The 18,345-nt window shown below is 44.0% G+C and overlaps 1 protein-coding gene across 1 annotated transcript in view; it reads right to left on the reverse strand.

Annotated features, from left to right (window-relative positions):
- The window catches only part of Dnah14 (dynein axonemal heavy chain 14), a 279,653-nt gene that overhangs the window by 36,400 nt on the left and 224,908 nt on the right, over window positions 1–18,345 (reverse strand). The window contains exons 59-67 of the mRNA XM_074044804.1: window positions 17,870–17,964; window positions 16,291–16,450; window positions 14,102–14,233; window positions 13,639–13,734; window positions 7,648–7,788; window positions 6,156–6,371; window positions 3,086–3,316; window positions 2,671–2,792; window positions 816–1,060 (exon numbers count right to left, since the gene is read on the reverse strand). Coding sequence (XP_073900905.1) covers window positions 816–1,060; window positions 2,671–2,792; window positions 3,086–3,316; window positions 6,156–6,371; window positions 7,648–7,788; window positions 13,639–13,734; window positions 14,102–14,233; window positions 16,291–16,450; window positions 17,870–17,964 — 1,438 coding nt within the window. The remainder of the gene's footprint in view (window positions 1–815; window positions 1,061–2,670; window positions 2,793–3,085; window positions 3,317–6,155; window positions 6,372–7,647; window positions 7,789–13,638; window positions 13,735–14,101; window positions 14,234–16,290; window positions 16,451–17,869; window positions 17,965–18,345) is intronic.

Here is an 18,345-nt window from a genome sequence, read left to right on the forward strand (position 1 = left end):
ATTAGAACTCTGAGGACAGCTTTAGAAGTAAATACAACTGGGTGTGGTGGTGCACGCCTATAATCCCAGCACTCAGGAGGCTAAGGCAGGAAGATGGAGAGTTCAAGGCCAGCCTAGTGGCTCACAGAGAAACCTTGTCTCAAAACAAAAGAAGAAGAAAGAAGTCTACATAAACCAAAGCCCCACCTGTGGAAGCTCAGATTCCCTGAGGCCGTGGTGGCGTGATATCATGGGAATTTGGATTAAAATAAAAGGGAAAAGAGCAATAAAATGTATGGATGACTCCCATATGTGACCTCCATCAAGAACTGAAGTGGCCCAGACAGACAGCCACTGCTGACAGACTCTTTTTCAAACTAAGGTATGTCCTTGTGACTTGCCCCTTTATTGCCACAAGGCGATGGCTTCTTAGATATCCTAATAGTCAGAGTGTAGATATCCTTCTGTGCACATTTTAATGGGATACAGGAGGCCCTGGAGCCTTTCCCTCAAAAGGTACTTTAGTCTGAATGCTTGGGTCAACCTCATCTTTTGGCTTCTGGCTGAGGCATGGAGCTTGCCAGCCTCCCTGAAGACGGATCCCAGGTCTATGACTTAATGAGCTAAAGCAAAGGGAGGTTGAGGAGTATCGGTTCACAATGGCTAGGTGGGTTTAGACATGGGTGGGTCACTTGTCACCTGCACGAGTCAGTCATGTGGAGGAAGTGGCACTCTGGCATTTGGACACCAGATTTGGAACACTTCTGGCAACCTTCCTTCCAACTGACCTTGCGCCCATCTGCATGGTCCCGGCAGCACTGAATAGCTTGACTCACCTTGTGCTTTCTGCAGTAGGGTCAGCGTCTTCTCCTCCAGCTCTTCAAGAGTTACAGCATCACGAGAAATGCTCTCCAGTAGCTGGCAGCGCTCATCTTCCAAATGAGGAACTTCGTGAGTCACTACTGTCGACAAGAGTTGATCTTGCAAACCGTGGAATGTAATGGTGAAATTGATCATAGTAACAAAGTTACAAACTGATGGAAGAAAATGGGGATTGTCTCTTTCTGTAGACAAGTATAACCTAAGCAAGGGAACGGAACCAGTTATTTAAAGAACAGAGGGAAAAAATGAAACAAGTTTTAAATAATGCAAAATGTATTTTCCCTAGAAGTAAACAAGATTTTTAGTGTTACTCAGCCTTGGACACAAAGTAGGTTCTCAATTAATAGTATGTGAATCATTTGTAATTTCAGACTTTAAAACTATAGCTGGTGCCAGTGGCTCACCCCTGTAATCCTAGCTACTTGGGAGGCTGAGATCAGGAGGATCGTGGTTCGAGGTCAGCTCAGGCAAATAGTACTCGAGAGCCCATTTCCAAAATAACCACAGCAAAAATGGACTGGAGGTGTGGCTCAAGTGCTAGAGCACATTCTTTGCAAGCATGAAGCCCTGAGTTCAAATCCTAGATCCACAAGAAGACTTTAAAACTACAGCCATAAATTACATCCATACTACATGTGGTTTAAGAACAAGGACAGAGGAAAAATGCTCAATAGTAGGAGTTTTGAGGCCCCTAGGTTGTCATAGGGACTGTGGTTTTCCCCCTGCATGGTGGTGATGTGGGGATGTGGGTGGGAGGGGAAGGCCTGACAGATGCTGTGGTACTGCTGAGGGCATCTTGTTTCCTTTTTACAGTAGCTAGAGGCAGGGCAGAAGTGAAGCTCTGACACGGCCAGAAAGGGATGGAGTCGGGCTCTGTCTGTCCTTTGAAACAGAGCCCTGCCCTACTCAGGCACACACATTTCCAATATGGGGGAAGGAGGAATGCAATTCAAAAACGTAGGTTCACCCTCCTGTACTCAGTCCTAGTGCAGCCAGGCGGGGAATGAGTGGGGTAGCCTGGGCTTTTCCAAGTGTTTTCTGCACAGCCCGGCTTTCTGGAGGGTGTCCCCAGGACAGGATTCGTCAGACCTTGTGAATGCCCTCCTGTTCTGAGTGACACCATCAAGTCGAGGATGCTGTGGTGAGGAGCACTGTTGGGAAAATGTTTTAGCAGAGGGGGAAGGAGACTGTAAAGAGTAGGAATGTGGTGTGCAAGGGCACCCTGCCTGCAGGTCTGTGTGGGTGGCTCGGAGGAAGGGAGCAGCGCTGCCATCTCAGTCTCCCAAGTCCCTTGCTGACCTACTGCCCCCGTCCTCCTGGCTTTGCCTACAGGGAGAGTGCATGTGTACAACAGCCCAGGTGGCTCATTTCCTTGGAGTCATATCTTTGTGGCAATCGAATGTGACTGCAACATCGGGTTTTGTGTCCGGGGCCAGCTCCTGCTGGGGACCCCAACATGGTGTCTATTTCCCTAGGCAAAGTCTTCTCTGCTTTGGATATTAAACACAGATTCTGTGTTTTGGAGCAGCAGAAGCCTGCCCTACCCAAATCCCAAGTCACACCAGTGGTCAAATCAGCCCCTCTGGACATGTAGCCAGGTTTCCTTCCTGTGCCCTGATGGGTTCTGGGCCTTTAAAAATACGGGACAGACAAAATCCGCTCCCTTTGTGCACGCTGATGAGGGCTGCTGCCCACACAGCAACAAAACAATCTTCCTTAGGGAGAGGCTCCAAAATACAAGGCCTTTGGAGATGATTTGTCTTAGAAAATATAGACATTTGACTCAATTTTAACTGCGAGAGACATTACCTGAATTTGACATTGTATTCAATCTCAGAATCATCAACTCTAATAAAGTATTGCCCTCTTCTCTGATAAATGTCCTTCTTCAAGATTGCTTTCAAGCCTGGAGAGAGGGTTTCAGGAAGATTCTGAAAAAAAAAAAGGACATAAATGAGAAGCATCACCTTAAGTAAATCAATTTCCACATCAAAAGCTCATTACATGCCTGGACCCCAGTGGAAGACAGTGCTCTTAGTGAAGTGAAAGCTCCTGGCACACGTGTGTGCGTGTATGGCTGTGTGTGCATTAACATAAATAAACAAGTTATTATACATGTGTGTAACTTTTTGTCTGTAAAGCTATCTGTCACCTGCAGTGGTTGTACTTTACCCTCAGTGCACAGGAGGTATCAGCACATGGGGACAGGGAGTTAGGCCTGTACCTGCAGGAGGATACTCATGCCTGTTTTCACAGCACTCTCGATCTTTTTGGGGTAGTTGCTGTCCTCGATGGACAGCTCATGCAGCCTGGGGCCTTCCATCTGGCGGATCCACTTGTAGGCCTGTTTGTGCGGGTCGATCAGCAGGGGCCACTGCTGGCCGTGCTTCATCAGGATGGCATTCTCTGTTGAGTGCTGGCCAAGCGGCAGCCCCTGGCTGTGCCACTGGCGAATCTGGAAAGAAACGTAAGTATTCTTACTGTTTCATGAACTTCCGCCATTTAGTATCCTACAGGTGATCTGACATGATTGTTGCCTTTAGAAAATCATCTTTTTTAAAAAATGTTTTTACCAGGAGGGGTTTGTTGTGACATTTCCATATACGTGTACAATATACTGTGGTTTGGTTCATCCCCTCCATTGTTCTCCTTTTCCCCCCCTCCACCATCTTAAAATTACATTGATGATTTCAGTGTTCCATATTCGTACATGTGTAGAAAATACATGGACCATGTTCTCCCTCCTTTACCCTCTCCTTCCCACTGGTGCCCTCCTCTTTGCATGACCTGTTTTACATTCCTGTCCTTCATTGCATTTCTGTTCATTGTTCAATGGGGTTTTACCCTGTGTTTTATCTGTAAATGTATTGTACTTTAATCAGTTTACCCCCTTTATTACTTTTCCCTACCCTTCCCCCACCCTGTAATGTTCAATAGTCTCAGTGCATTTCGTTGTGTCTTGTTCCTACCCAGATGCAGCGTGTCTCTATCACTCTTTTCTTTCCTTCCTCCCCAGTCTCCGCTAATAGTCTTGCTTAAAAAAAAATCTTTAAGAGGACTAAGGAACAATTTCAAAGCAACTTGGATTATACCCTATTGGCCAGGTGCGGTTGCTCAGGCCTGTTGTAATCTCAATTACTTTAGGAATGCCGAGATCAGGAGGATCAAGGTTCAAGGTTTGAGGCCAACCCAGGCAAAAAGTTAGTGAAACCTCATCTCATCCAAAAAACTGGGCATGGTGGTTCACGCCTGTCACCTAGCTACAAAGGAGGCACTGATAGGAGGATTGTAGATTGAGGCTGGCCCTAGCTGTCAGCATGCATTCCTATTTGAAAAATAAAGCAAAAGAGGACTCGGGGGTATGGCTGAAGTGGCAAAGCGACTTCCTGGTAAGTGCAAAGCCCTGAGTTTGAGTCTCAGTACGACAAAAAATCCAAACTTGGATATGAAACTTTTGTTATGGTAAGTAATTATTCATAGTTATACTTTTCTGTTCAGCAGCAGGACAGTGCAGTGCCCATCACAGCAAAGATGGTGGACAAAAAAGAAAGAAGAGAGGACCTGTTTTCAGGGCTCTTAGCACTGCTGCAGACAAGGAAACACGTACCACACAGAATCACACAGTTATGGTCAGAGCTGTGCTGTCTCACACTAGCACCTGCTCAGCACATGTGTGTGTCAGCTGGTTAAATGCCTATACACCCTGGGTCCTCAGCTGGGAAATGAGGCTGAGAGGCAGGCTCTGGCTGTGGCTGCATTGTCAACTGAGGAGGCGAGGGAGACTCCAGCTCTGGGAAGCTTTCTCCCCAGGTGGCCCCCTTTCCCTGTTACTCCTATTGGTGAAGGTGTCAGTGTGGTGGGAGAAAAAAGCCAAAGAAGCACGGGAGTGTGGTGGTGTGAGTGAGAGAAGGAGCAGGGTACCAGGGAGCTTCCGGTGGCAGGAGCAGGGACCCAAGGGAGAAGCCAGAACACTTTTCAGCTCTGGAATGGAGAGGAAAAGGCTTTTGTTTATGCTATGAAGAATTGCATGCTGTTGAGTTCTACCAAAAAGGAAACAGGGGCAATGTTGAGGAACCCTAAAAGGTGCAGGCATCCCTGTTGGTAGGCAGGCACTCTACCACTCGAGGCGCACCCCCAGCCACATTTAACTGGAATAATCTATTTACAGCTAATGTAATTAGTTTGGGTTTAAATTAGTTATTAGAATTACACAAAAAAATAGAAGCCAAAAAGAAAGAAAAAAAGAAAGAAAAGAAAAAGAAGAGGGCTGGTGCAGTGGCTCAAATGGTAAGAGTGCCTACCTAGCAAACATGAGGCCCTGAGTTCAAGCCCCAGTCCTGCCTCCCCCCCCAAAAAAAATATGAAGCCAATATATGCTTCTGAGATTTCAGAGGTTGGATGGTCCACTGAAGTAAAGTTATCAGTGAGAAAACAAATGTAAAATTACTAAGGGTTTTTAAAAAGTTGGCTTACTTCTTTTTTCTCTTCTGAACATCAGCACAGGATTTACATAAATAGATGAGAGATTATCTCTGATAGGCTCATACATGTAGGTCTGTATTTTTGACTATGGTTGCAAATGCCCCCTCAGTTCAGTTAGTGCCTCTGTACTAATGTTACTCAGGCAAGGAGTTTGGGGAGAGAAGTTGACTGTATTCACAAGTAGGGTTACAAAGGGAAAAATAATACTGTGTGAAGTTTTCTCAGAGGATGAGACAACTAATTGAGGCATTAGAGGTATAAGTCAAAAAAGAACGAATTAAAGCCCAAAGCAAACTTCAATATTTTCATTTATCAAAATAATTTAGAGAGGCCAGGTGCCTGTGGTTTACAACTGTAACCCTAGCTTCTTGAGGGGTGGAGATTGGGAAGGTTGTGGTTTGAGACCAGCCTGAACAAGTAGTTTGGGAGACCCCATCTCAACCACAGCTAGGCACAGTGATGCATGTCACCCCAAGCTATGCTGAGATCGTGAGGATCATGGTTCCAGGCCAGTGAGACCCCAACTCAATGCTGAAGAGCTGGGTTGGTGGCCTGCGCCTGTCATCCCAGGACGGTGGGAAGCTTAAAATAGAGAATCACTATCCAGGCTGGCGTGGGTAAAAAGCATGACCTTACCTCCAGACAAACCAGAGCAAAAGGGTTGGATGAATGGCTCAAGCGGTGGCCTGCCTGCCTAACCCTGAGTTCAAACCCCCGTCCCACCAAAAGAAAAAAATCCAAGACAAATACCATCTTACCAACCCAATCGACAGTAACTGTCACTTTACTGGGCATCAGGAATATGTAACTACCTCATTTTTCTCTGCCATCACTTCTATCAAGGAAAATCTGGAAGATAAGGAGATTTTGTTTTCCATGCACAGACTCTCCCACTTGGTCACCATCAGCTGGCGGAATTCTGGCGTCAGCACCCCACTGTAGACGATGCAGGCCGCTGAGAGAAGGATATCCCCCAAGACCCCTTCCAGCTTGCTGTCGATTTGGTTGATTGTTTCTTGCCATCTTGTCTAAATGGCAAAATAAAGATGAGTTATTTGATCTTATGAGACATTTGTAAAACTAGTGGCCTCCAAGTTGGATCTATTGTTGCTGTCACTATCAGTGTCCTGAGCTGTGGTTGGTGTACAGTTAATAATGGAACTTTAGGAACAAAATGCTTCCTCACAGGATTACTTAGGATCACCAATTCAAATCGTTTGTGTAATGAAGCAAGGTAGTTTAAAAACATCCATTCAAGCCAGGTGGAATCACAAGCCTGTGATTCTAGCACTCAGGAGGCTGGGGCATGAGGACTGAGAGTTTGTGGCCAGCCTGGGAGACCCTGTCTCCAAAAACAAAGACAAAACCTACCCCCCTCCCCGACCCCATTCATTATATTATTAATTAATGGTGTCACCACTACTTGCTGAATCTTTACTCATCTGTCTGGCACTTTACTTTGAAAATCTTCCTCGACATGTTCACTCTCCTATTAGCAGACACCCTGACTTCATGCTGAAGTGTGGGGAAGATGGGCACAGCTGGGGTCTGGACTCCTGTCCTTTGGCTGCTCAGCTCCTCTTCAATCCCACATGTGCTTGCTTGGTCACTGAGAGAGCATGGCAGGCAAGAACCCTCTCTCTTTCTCTCTAATTCTCTCTCTCTCTCTCTCTAATACTCTCTCTCTCCCTGTGTGTTGCGCTGATGCCCCACTGCCTTTCTGTACCCGTGTGCCTTCAGGGACAAAAGTCCACTGTTGAAGTTGGTATGATTCATATAATACAGCTTCTCCCTGACCTGGAAGAATCTTCCATGATATGTACTTATTTAGATAATTAAATAATCTTGAGAATGTTGTGACATGCTTTGAGATGGATGATGGATAATTAAACCAAGATTTCTATCCAGTTTACTTGGAGTCAGATATAGAGAAAGCACAGGAATTAGAGGAGGAATTAAAAACAAAACTTTCATTTTCCATCTGGATGGCGGCTCCTCTCTTTTGGCCTCACCCATGCTTCATGCATTCAGCCTGACTTGTTCCAGGGCTGGGGAAGGAAAACTCACGATGTGTTCATCAAAGTTTCCTTTGAGCCTCATCAGACAAAAATGTGCTGATGTCTTAGGGGCAAGGGAAAAGAGCCTCAGCTCTTCTGTGTTAAGGCAGTCAGGGTTCCTTGATTTCATCTGAGTAAGGCTCTCTCTAGATACCAGGGAGAAATTGGATAGTGACATAGTTTTAGGAAGCATTTGAGATAACATCTTGGGGTGAAGTTAACACAGGAGGTGTCAAAGAGCACATGCCTTCTCTGTTCCCAGGACACTCAGCAGGACGGACGCGCACTGCAGGCGCCTGGTAGCCACTTTTCTCCGGTTTGCTAACTGTTGCTTCTCAGCTATGGTATCTTTGTAGGCGGTCTGCAAAAACAGCAGATGCTCTTCAACCTGAAAGACAATGACAAGAGAATCTTACTCTCGTTGTGCTTCAAGGGTTTATCTGTCACGTCTTAGGAAAGTGTGCAAGTAATTTGCTGTCACATCCTGGAGAACCTTCCTGCATCCAGGAAGGAAGGTTCCTCACCATATGAAGTACTGAAGTGTGTGATTTATCCCAAATACCATCTTCCTTCCTCAAAAGCCATCCTGACATTTCAAGACTCCCCATTATCTGATTTTTTTTCCACAAAGAAGTTTTTTTTTTTTTTTTTGTGGTACTGGGGTTTGAACTCAGGGCCTTGTGCTTGCTAAGAAGGCACTCTGCTACTTGAGCCACGCACCCAGACCCACAAAGACAATTTTATGTCACATCTAGGTTCTTCTCTAAGAACATGGATGAATTTTTTTCACACCAAATGCACTGAGCACTCAGGCCAGAGAAATGAGCTTTTGAAGTTAGGATGAGAGGTGGAGCAGCTGCTCAAATACTGCACGGTGTTTGTAGAAAACACGCCTTCATGAAGAGCTAATGAAGTAATTTTCTTAACTTACTATTCGTCTCAATAGCACCCTTGCTCAAAGGAATTCGGCAAATTCTTATGACTAAGGATGAAGCCTGAAGTTCTGGCCCTTTCACATACAACGTTCCATCCCAATTTCACCTCCTTTGTTATTCCTTCTCAATTATATAACAAGCTCCACATCTTTCAGGCATTCCTGGAGTCTCCTTGTCACTGGGGTTGGGCAAACGCTAGGCATTGCTCAAACCCTGCTCAGTGCCCAGCCTTGTCAAATCTACAGTCATGTACTGCTTATAACAGTTGTAGTGGCAATTACCAATTGTCTGATACTATCTCGGAGTGGTGGTCTTAGAGTCTTACTAACCCTTACACTGCTATTTATATTTTTGAAAGATCTTATGTCTTCTCAAAATCTTTGAAAACAGGTCCAGTTTGGATCTGAAATGCCCCCCAAAGACCCATGTATTGAAGGCTTGCTCCCTAGTCTGTGACACTGTTGGGAGGTGGTAGAACCTTTAGGAGATGGGGTCTCGTGGAAGGAAGTAAGATCATTGGGTGCCCTTGGAACCCTGACCCCTTTCTTGCTCTCTCTTTGCTTTCTGGCCACCATGAGTTGAACAAGCTTCCTCTGCTATGTGCTCCCTCCGTGATGCACTGTACTCACCAAAGCAACAAGGCCAAGTGACCATAGACTGAAACCATGGAGACCCTGAGCCAAAATTAACTTTTTTGCTTATTAATTTGATTATATCAGGTATGTTGTTACAGTAACAGCTGACGAACACACTGGGGTTAGCATGGAGACTTATACATACCCCCCCCCAACTTTGGCATGCCTTCTGCAATGATTCAGACTCACTCTGACTTGCTCATGCTCATGAGCCAGTTGTCTGTGCATTCAGATAGTGTGTGTGTGCGTGCACGTGTGTGCGTGCATATGTACGTGTGTATGTGTGCGCACGCGTGTGCATGTGTGCGTACGCGTGTGCATGTGTGCGTGTTAGTGTGCGTGTGTACGTGTGTGTGTGCATGTGTGTGCGTATACGTGTTGCTCAGCCCCTTGTTTGGAGTGCAGAGGAAACTCCTCCCATGGTACAACTTCATACGGCATTAAAGCTAGCACCTATCCGGCACAGACACCTGAGCTGTCTATATTTGCTAGGCTCTGTGACTTGTGCCATGACTCCAGCCCCTTTTGCTTTTAGTTAGGGCTTCATGCTTTTTTGCCCAGGCCAGCATTGGACCAGGATCTTCCTACCTACACTTCCCAAGAGGCTGGGATTACAGATGTGCACCAATAAATCTGATCTGTTCTTTAAGATCTTGCTAACGTTTTTTGTCTGTGCTGGCCTTGATCCATGATCCTCCAATCTTCACCTCCCAAGCTGGGATTACAGATGTGAGCCACTGCACCCAGCTCCAGGAACTATTTCTTTTTCCCAAGTTCCCTAAATTTTTCAGAAATATATTTTACATTGGGGCCAAGATGGACAAAATGCCTGTTTTTAAAATGGAAGAAAATACACAGAAGAGTGAGGAGAGTATTCCCACAAATGTCACATACCAATGGAGTGCCTGCTGCTCAGATGGCAGGAGTGACCTTTGCACTTGGGGAATGAGTGGGCTCTTTGCTCAGGGCTTGGCCCACTATGCAACTGGCAGAATCAGGTGCCTGCTGCATTTCGGTGGGGTCAGACTGTCCGGGCACTGACATTTGCTACCACTGACAAGTCCACACCTCATTCGTTAAGTGGGGGGTCACCATAACACTCATCTCAGAGTTGGTGTTAGGACTGAATTGACTAATAATAGGTAAAAATGCATGGCATAGTGCATGGCCATGCCAGGTGTTCATGAAGTCTGCAGTCACTGTGGTAGCTGTTGCTCTTCTGTTGTAAAAGACAGTGGCGGGGCTTTGTCTGCACCAGACGCTGCACACGTGGCCACATCTGTGAGCAGTTCTCCTTTCTGAGCCTGAGATGCCTGTTTCTATTTGGTGATAACTTTTTCTGTCAAGCCATTCATTTTCTGTTTGAACATATTATAAATTATGAGACTATATCTGATATATACATACTTGTAAATATTTTCCCCACCTTGATCTTTGTCTTTATTTTGTGCTTGGAGGTTTTTGTTAAATTTATTTATTACATTCATAGCATTATTTTGAAAATTTCCAAAAAGAATCTGCTGGCATTTTAATTGTAATTACACCAAGTTCATGAACTAATTTAGGGAAACTGACAACTTTAGAATATTGTTTTGACAACTTTAGAATATTTATTGTATTGAAGAACATCTTTTATTAAGTACAACTTTATAGTTTGTTTTGCACTAATACTGTATATTTAAAAAAATTTATTCCTAGATAGTTTATATTCTTGGTTTCTATAATAAATGAAATATTTTCTTCCAGTATGTTTCTTAATTGGTGTCTGTTTGTGAATAGGAAAACTACTGGGTATTGAATATTAATTTTTTTTTTTTTTTTGCAGTACTGGGCTTGAACTCAGGGTCTTCATCTTGAGCCACTCCACCAGCTCTATTTTTGTGAAGGGTTTTTCCGAGATAGGGTCTTGTAGAACTATTTGCTTGTGCTGGCTTCAAACCGTGATCCTTGTGATATCTGCCTCCTGAGAAGCTAGGATTATAGGTGTGAGCCAATGGTGCCCAGCTTGAATATTAATTTTGAAAGTGTACATTTTAGCAAAATCTTACTGCTTACAAAAATGCTTAAAATCTCTTGAGTTTTCCAGGTATGTAACAATTGCAATAGCCTGAATGTTTGTGCTTTCCCCAAATCCCTATGTTGAAATTGTAACCCCGAATGCAATGATAGCATTAGGAGGTCAGGAGGGCAGAGCTTCTTGATTGGCATTGGTGCCCTCGGACCAGAGGTGCAAGACAGCCTCTCATCCTTTCTGCCACATGAAAACCTGTGAGCAGGAAGCAGGCCCTCATCAGATATGGAATCTCCTGCACTTCGACCTTGGCCTTCCTAGTCTCCAGAAGGATGAGAAATAAATACCTGCTACTAATAGGCCACCTGCTTTATGGTGTTTTTATTACAGTGGCCCAAACAGACAAGATCAAAGTATTTCCTCTTCAAATTTTTGTAAGAGTTTGAGAGAGCCTGGTGTTAGTCCTTTAAATGTTTAGTAAAAGTGTTTGGTAAAGCCATCTGACCCATGATGTCTTTGCTGGGGAGCTTCTGATTACTGATCCAATCTCTTGTTTATGACTGTCAAGATTTTCTTCTGGATTCACTTTAGATAATGTGGGTGTTTCAAGGAATCTGTCCATTTTTCCTGGTTTATCTGATTTTTTTGATGTATAATTGTTCACAGTACTCTTTCAATAATACTCTCTTACAAGGTTAGTGATATCCCCACTCTCACTTCTGGTTTTAGTTATTTGTATCCTTCTTCTCCCTCTCTCTCCTTTCCTCTCCCTCTCTGTCTCTCTTTGTCTAAAATAGAGGTTTGTTATTTTTGATATTGAGAAAAACTCAACTTTTGGTTTCACTGATTTTCTTTATTGTTTTTCTGTTCTACTTTATCTCTGTTCTAGTCTTTATTTCTTTTCTTATAGTTGCTTTTTTTCCAGTTCCTTAAGGTTTCAGGTTATTGACTTGAGCTCTTTCCTTTTTTAATATAGGTATCTGCCACTGTAAGTTTCTCTGTGACCACTTCCTTTGCTGTGTCCTGTAAGTTTTAGTGCGTTATGTTTCCATTTTCATTCGTTTCTATGTATTTTCTAATTTCTCTTCTGATTTTTAACACGACATACTGATTAAGATGCATTATTTAACTTCTATATACTTGTGAGTTTTCCATTTTCCTCTGTTGCTGATTTCAGTCTCCAGCCTACGTGGTCAGGCAGATACTGTATGCGATAGCCACCTTTTAAAGACTACTGAGACTCATTTTGTAGCCTCACATGTGGTCTGTTCTGGAGACTTCTTAGGAGCACCTAGAAGAGAAAGTGCTCTGCTGCTATGGGTGGAGCATTCTGCGTATGTCTCTTACACCTACTGATTCCTTGTGTTAAGTAAGAATGCTAGTTACTGCTGCAGGCCGGGGACATCTCCACCCCGCACAGCTACCTAGGCCCCAAGCCTTAAGTGGCTCACAGCTAGTGTCCATTCTGACATGTTTATAAATCTCCCACAGCGTCCTGGATACAAGAATTTTAAGTGCCATAGTTAAACACAGGGCTCCGAGCCGGAGAGACCTGCATTACAGTGTGGACGCCATCACTTTAGTGGCTTGAGATCATGAACAGATTTGCTAAATCTTTCAAGTTCACTTTTCTCATTTGTAAAAATCTACTTGTAAGTATTGTTTTGAGGATTAAATGAGAAAAATGCACATAAAGCACTAGCACAGTGCTTGGCATAGGAACACGGTAAACATTCAATGTTACCAGCATCTTTCAGGATAAAACTACATAGGTCATAAGCTATGATAAAATGTCATCATAAAGATTCAGCCCAGTATGTTTATGCCAGTGTGGTTTCTGTGTCTGAGTTCGAGAAACGCCGTGGGCCAGCAGGCAACACGTGCTTGAGGCGGGTGGGGGGTGACTGTAGCCAAGTAGGAACCGTTTGGGCCCGGTTGCCAGACTTTCTGACTTGTCAAGAGAAGATGGAGATTTGGATTTCAAAACAAAACACAAGAGTTTGAAATGCTGGTAATTACATCAAAACGTGTGTGTGTGTGTGTGTGTGTGTGTGTGTGTGTGTGTGCATGCGTGCAGGGGACTGTCCAGGTCACAAGATGTCAGTGGGCCTGGTTTGCCTGCCTTGTATCATTTATACACTCTCAGAATCATGTGAGACAAGTAGACAGCACTGACTGTCTTGGTTCTAGTTCTAGTGCTCATAATGGAAACTAACACTTAAGAAACTGCCATACTTTTACAAAGTGACAAAGTGATTGATATAAACAGGTAAAAGGCAGAATTTTAAGAATATAGGTTGATTTGGTTAAGTCTTTCATACATTGAAGTTATAAAGATTTCTTGGGAGAAATTTGATGAAATGGAAAATTAAAATATTGAGACAATAATTAACATTATTTTATTATGTAGCAAATACTAAGAACTTTGTACATGATACCGATACTATTTATCTCTTCATTTTAACTTTGACTAGTAAACTCTACTTAGATGGCTTTTGGGGGGCAGTGCTGGGATGGAACCCAGGACCTCTGTGTATTTTAGGTAAGTGATCCACAGCTCAGCGACGCCCTTACCCCTGAGGCAATGACTCTTTCTTGATATTTTTGTATAGTACATAAAAGTATTGAGAATTTAACAAGTTAAAAAAAATTCTTACCATCTGTACGCCTCTTTGTTTTTCAGCCAATCTTTGCTTTGCAATTTTAAGGACATTTTGAGCTTCGGCTACTTGGACTTGTTTAGGGCCCACCAACTTAAAGAGAAAGACAGGGCATTCAAGTGTTAAAAAGTCAGATTTCTGTTAGAATGTCTCTTATGTTTGAGAGTCATTTATGAGGGTCAAGCATTAAAGTAAACTCTCCTGGTATTTTGTATGTGTACAGGAATATAAGGTAGCTTATTATGGTTAAAATATTAGAAGAAATGAAAAAACATAGCATAGTTGTCACAGAAGGTTGTAATAGGAAGAGCTGACATCTGTGTGAGCTAGCACAATTATTTGATTCAAGTGTCTTTCACTATGTCTTTCCACAGAAGCTCCCTTCAACATTATCAAATAAAAATTTCTTCTAGGACTTTGATGTATCCCTTCCAACTCATAGAGATTTAGGGGGGCCTACCTTCTGCACATCGTGATAGTTGTTCAAAGCTATAACCCACTGGCACATTGAGCAACAAGCAACAGAGACCAGAGCAACTTTGTTTGGGTTGAAATCAGGCAAGTTTAAAATTCTTTTCAGCTTCAGAAAAACCTAGAGAGAATTAGTGTTCTATGAGAAAAATATTGATCTGAAGTTTTCTTTAACACACATTAGAATGAAGTTTTATTTCAAGACTCAATTACTTTTTTTTGGTGGTACTAGGGTTTTAACTCAGGGCCTCATGCTTGCTAGACAGGCACTCCACCAGCCCTTCAATTAATTTTTAATAGCCAAATTAAAGATACTTGCATCTGGGGTGCAAGATGACCCCAGACCAGGATGCGGAAAAGCCTCTGCTACTATGATCATTGAGGCAGCTTTGCTATAGTGTCCACAGAGGAACTCTAGCTTGGGAAAGCCTGGCTGTAGCTTAAGGCGGTCCCAAGCGCCGTGGAGCATCTCATGGCCCCCAGCACCCCGAGTGGCATATTAGCAGGCACAGTCCATATTCAGTCATCTGCCTACTTAGCATGGTGGTGTGGCCTGGAACACACGGGGGTTCCCTGAGGACAATCACATGTCCAGAGATCTACCTCAGCTGAATGTACTACCGAATTTGAGTTAGATATACAGAATTTCCCATCTATTTTTGGGAGCCACAATTAGATTGAAGTCTTTCTCAGACAGAGACTCCATTTCCCCTTTCCATCCAGGCCTCTCCTCTCTTGCCTGAAAGAACAGAACCAATTAAGAATAACTTAGATGGTCTACTCTCACCTTACTGGTGTGCTCTTACTATCATTTAAAATACTGCTTTTAATTGACTCTTTAGTTTAGTTATTAGTTACTTTTAGCTTGAAAGATCTGTTCAAACAAAACAGGGAATAATATTTGCTAAGTGTTCTTCAGAGACAGTCATTGTTGCATTAATTCATGAATAATATGGATATCAACTCCAGCATTCTGCTACAGAGTTGGCCTTGTTCATATACAACCCTGGCTTTGCACAGATCATCATGGTCTAATGAGTTGTTCAATGTCTTCCCTGTTATAAGGCATGTGTTGGCCTTATAAACCACTCTCACAAGGACGCATTGTAATCACATACTTATTAAGTGAGTTAATGAGTACTCACCCCTTCATTCTAGGACAGTGCCATTCATATGTCTACAAACCCACGACCCTGCCTCTGAGCTCAGTTCTCAACTCAGCTCCTATATAATATCCCAGTTTGGATATTCTCCTAGCCCTGCTCATCCAATTCCATATTTTTAGGTGTTTGTCACAGCAGTAACCACTTCCTAGTACCAAAGTGTGTACAGTGTCCTGTGAGTGGCTGTAACAAATTACTACAAACTGGGAGACGTCAAACAACAGCAGTTTATTCTCTCAGAATTTGGGAAACAGAATCCTAAAATGGAGGTGTAGCTAGGGCTGTGTTCCCCCTTTCCTTGTGGGGGCTCTAGTGGCTCCAGGCATCACTTGACTGTGTCTAGATCTGAGGCATTTGGCCTTTTTTTAGTGGGCTGGTTCAGGCCTTTGTAACAGGACTCACCTGTGTGTCCTGCTTCACTTGACTGAGGTCTGAAAATTGGCAATTTGTCCAGAATTTTAGACTTGTTCCTTATTCCTTGAGGCTCTATAGCAAATCTATATTCTTCTGAATTAAGTCTGCTCCAGCAGAGCCCTGCATTACTTTCCAGGGTACTTTATCTTCTTTAATGTTTTTTCTGTGCCTTGATCTTTCCCCCATCTGCTCCCACATGAGTCAATATTTATAAAGAACTCAGAACAATGTCTGACCCATGCTGTTACATGTACATTTATTACACAAATAAAAGTAAATTTCAGACATCTTTATGCATTCATCGTGTGTTCACAGTGTGCTGCAAGTCACCCAAGAGTTTCTCAACTGCTGTCCTCTCACTGTGTTAGTCCCCATAATTTTAAAAGACTCAGACATGCTGCTTTTTCTGGACACATACCTCCAAGAAACCTGCTAAGTTTGAATATGCAGCTTGCTCTCTGATCTTTTAGCTATTCCCATTATCTTCCCCTTCGAATCTATTTCTTCCTGTTATTTTTAATTCCAATTCTAGTGTGGTGTTTGACTCCATGGATCATAATATGTACGTATCTCTGCACACCAACTGGGGATCAATGCTCACCTTATCGGGGATGCTGTCCTTGTCAAGGTTGATCAACTTCTTTAGGAAACCAGTCTCTGAAAGCAGCAGCTTTGCAGTGGCCCAGTTAGGCTTCTTTTGCAGCAGGATACACACTGCATTCATGACGGTCAGTATGAGGAAGGGTGGCCGTGTGTACACTCTGGGACAGACATGAAAATCTAGTCAGTGTCATGGTGGAAGGTACCTGCATTGTGAACCACTCTAGAACACAACACACACAGACAACACTTTCATGAGGAGATCTATTTGTCAAACATGGACAGCTTTTTAAAATTTGTGTCTTTAACATGTGGTCATGGCTGCTTTAGGAAACAAAATGCACAAAATCTAAATATGTAGAATATCTGAGTGGCAGGCTAACTCATTATTTTAGAGTAGGAGCCCTACTTCATTCTAGCTGACTCACTGTCGACTACCTGCGTGTGTGTGTGTGCGCGTGTGTGCGCGTGTGTGCGTGTCCAATCTTCAGATGGTTCCTCCTCAGATAATCTTTCCTGAGAAGGTCCAGTCCTCAGAGTATTTCCTCCTCAGGTGACCCCTCCTCAGATGGTCCCTTCACAGAAAAACCCTCCTCACATGGTCCTCTCCCAGATGTCTTCAGTGGTCAGATGGCCCCTCCTCATATGGTTCCTCCCTAGAAGGCTACCTCCTCACACTATCCCTCCTTAGAGGGTCCCTTCCTCAGACAGTCCCTCACCAGAAGCCCCTCCTTCACGTGGTCCCTCCCAGAAGTTCATCTCCTAACAAGGTCCTTCCTCATCAGACAGCCCATCATGAGATAGTCCCTCCTCACGCAGTCCTGCCCCAGAAGGCCACCTCCTCATGCTGTCCCCCTCAGATGGTCCCTGTGGAGAGGCCCTGCTGAGGTGAGCAGGGTGTGACCTCTGACCTCTGACCCCGGAGGAGGCTGGGGTCAAGGGTGCTCCACTGACTCGTGTGAGGGAGGCAGGGGGACACAGCCCCAAGGTCCTCCTTGCCTTTCAACTTTGGGTGGACTAATGTCCACTCATTATTGTTAACACATCCATATAAGAAATACATAAAACATGAATGCATTGATGAGCAACCCTGCTGCTCTCTGTCCTTATTCTAGGTATTAGTGATGTGTCATGAATATGACAGTAGGTTTGCTCCCGTCTCCACTTGTACAGAAATAGCTCTTTCTAAGAACAATGAAAGACAGCACACTCCAAGGTACAATCTGGTTCTCAGTTGAGCCAGAGCTACAAGGTCAGTGTGTACACAGTCCTCAGAGGACCGGCAAGCCTCAGCGCTGCCCTGTGTGGTACTCCAGCTGTTGGTCTGGTGTTGGTGGAGGGCAGCTCAGGCCCACTGTGCTCCATCAGGTATAAGGCAAGTTTTACGTGTAGGTTCCAGAGGCCTGGTCAGTTCATGACAAGTGGCACATCATAGTTTATCAACCGTATCTGAAGAAAAGTTCAACTGACAACATCACAAAACGTAAACCACACGTAATGAAACATGCAGAGTAACCAAGTGGGTAAAATGGGGTACAGAGGTGGTGACTCTCCGCGTGCATTGTGGGAGCATTACTTACCTTAATTCGGACACATCGGCCTTATCCAGGGCGTTTAGAGCTACGATGGCCTTTTCTAGAGCTGGCAGCACATTTCTCAGCTCACTGGCAGCTTTCTGTAACAGAAGCATAAGCCCGCCCCGCCCACACAGGGATCAGCTCAGCTGCCCATTTAAGACCTTTATATGTTGGTGTTTTCACCATGCACGCACACCCGTGCGACTGTGTGTGTGCACACGTGATACCTGCCCCTGCCGCAAAGCGAGCTCGCCGGTAGCTTCTGCTTCTCTTTCAGGCTAGTGTAGAACTTGTGCCCTTGAGGAGGGGCCCAGTTACAGGGGCTTACCATGACCCCATGAAGCTCATGTACCCACAATGTTTGCGGGGTTACATGTTTTCATAAAACTTGTAAAAGTATGCTTTTTTTAGCACAGTCAGTCAGCACCAATCTCTCTCTACATGCAATCTCTCTTTTGTCAGGTTTCCTACCAGGGCAG

The sequence above is a fragment of the Castor canadensis genome, chromosome 11 (genome assembly GCF_047511655.1).
Source record: "Castor canadensis chromosome 11, mCasCan1.hap1v2, whole genome shotgun sequence".
Classification (NCBI taxonomy): domain Eukaryota; kingdom Metazoa; phylum Chordata; class Mammalia; order Rodentia; family Castoridae; genus Castor; species Castor canadensis.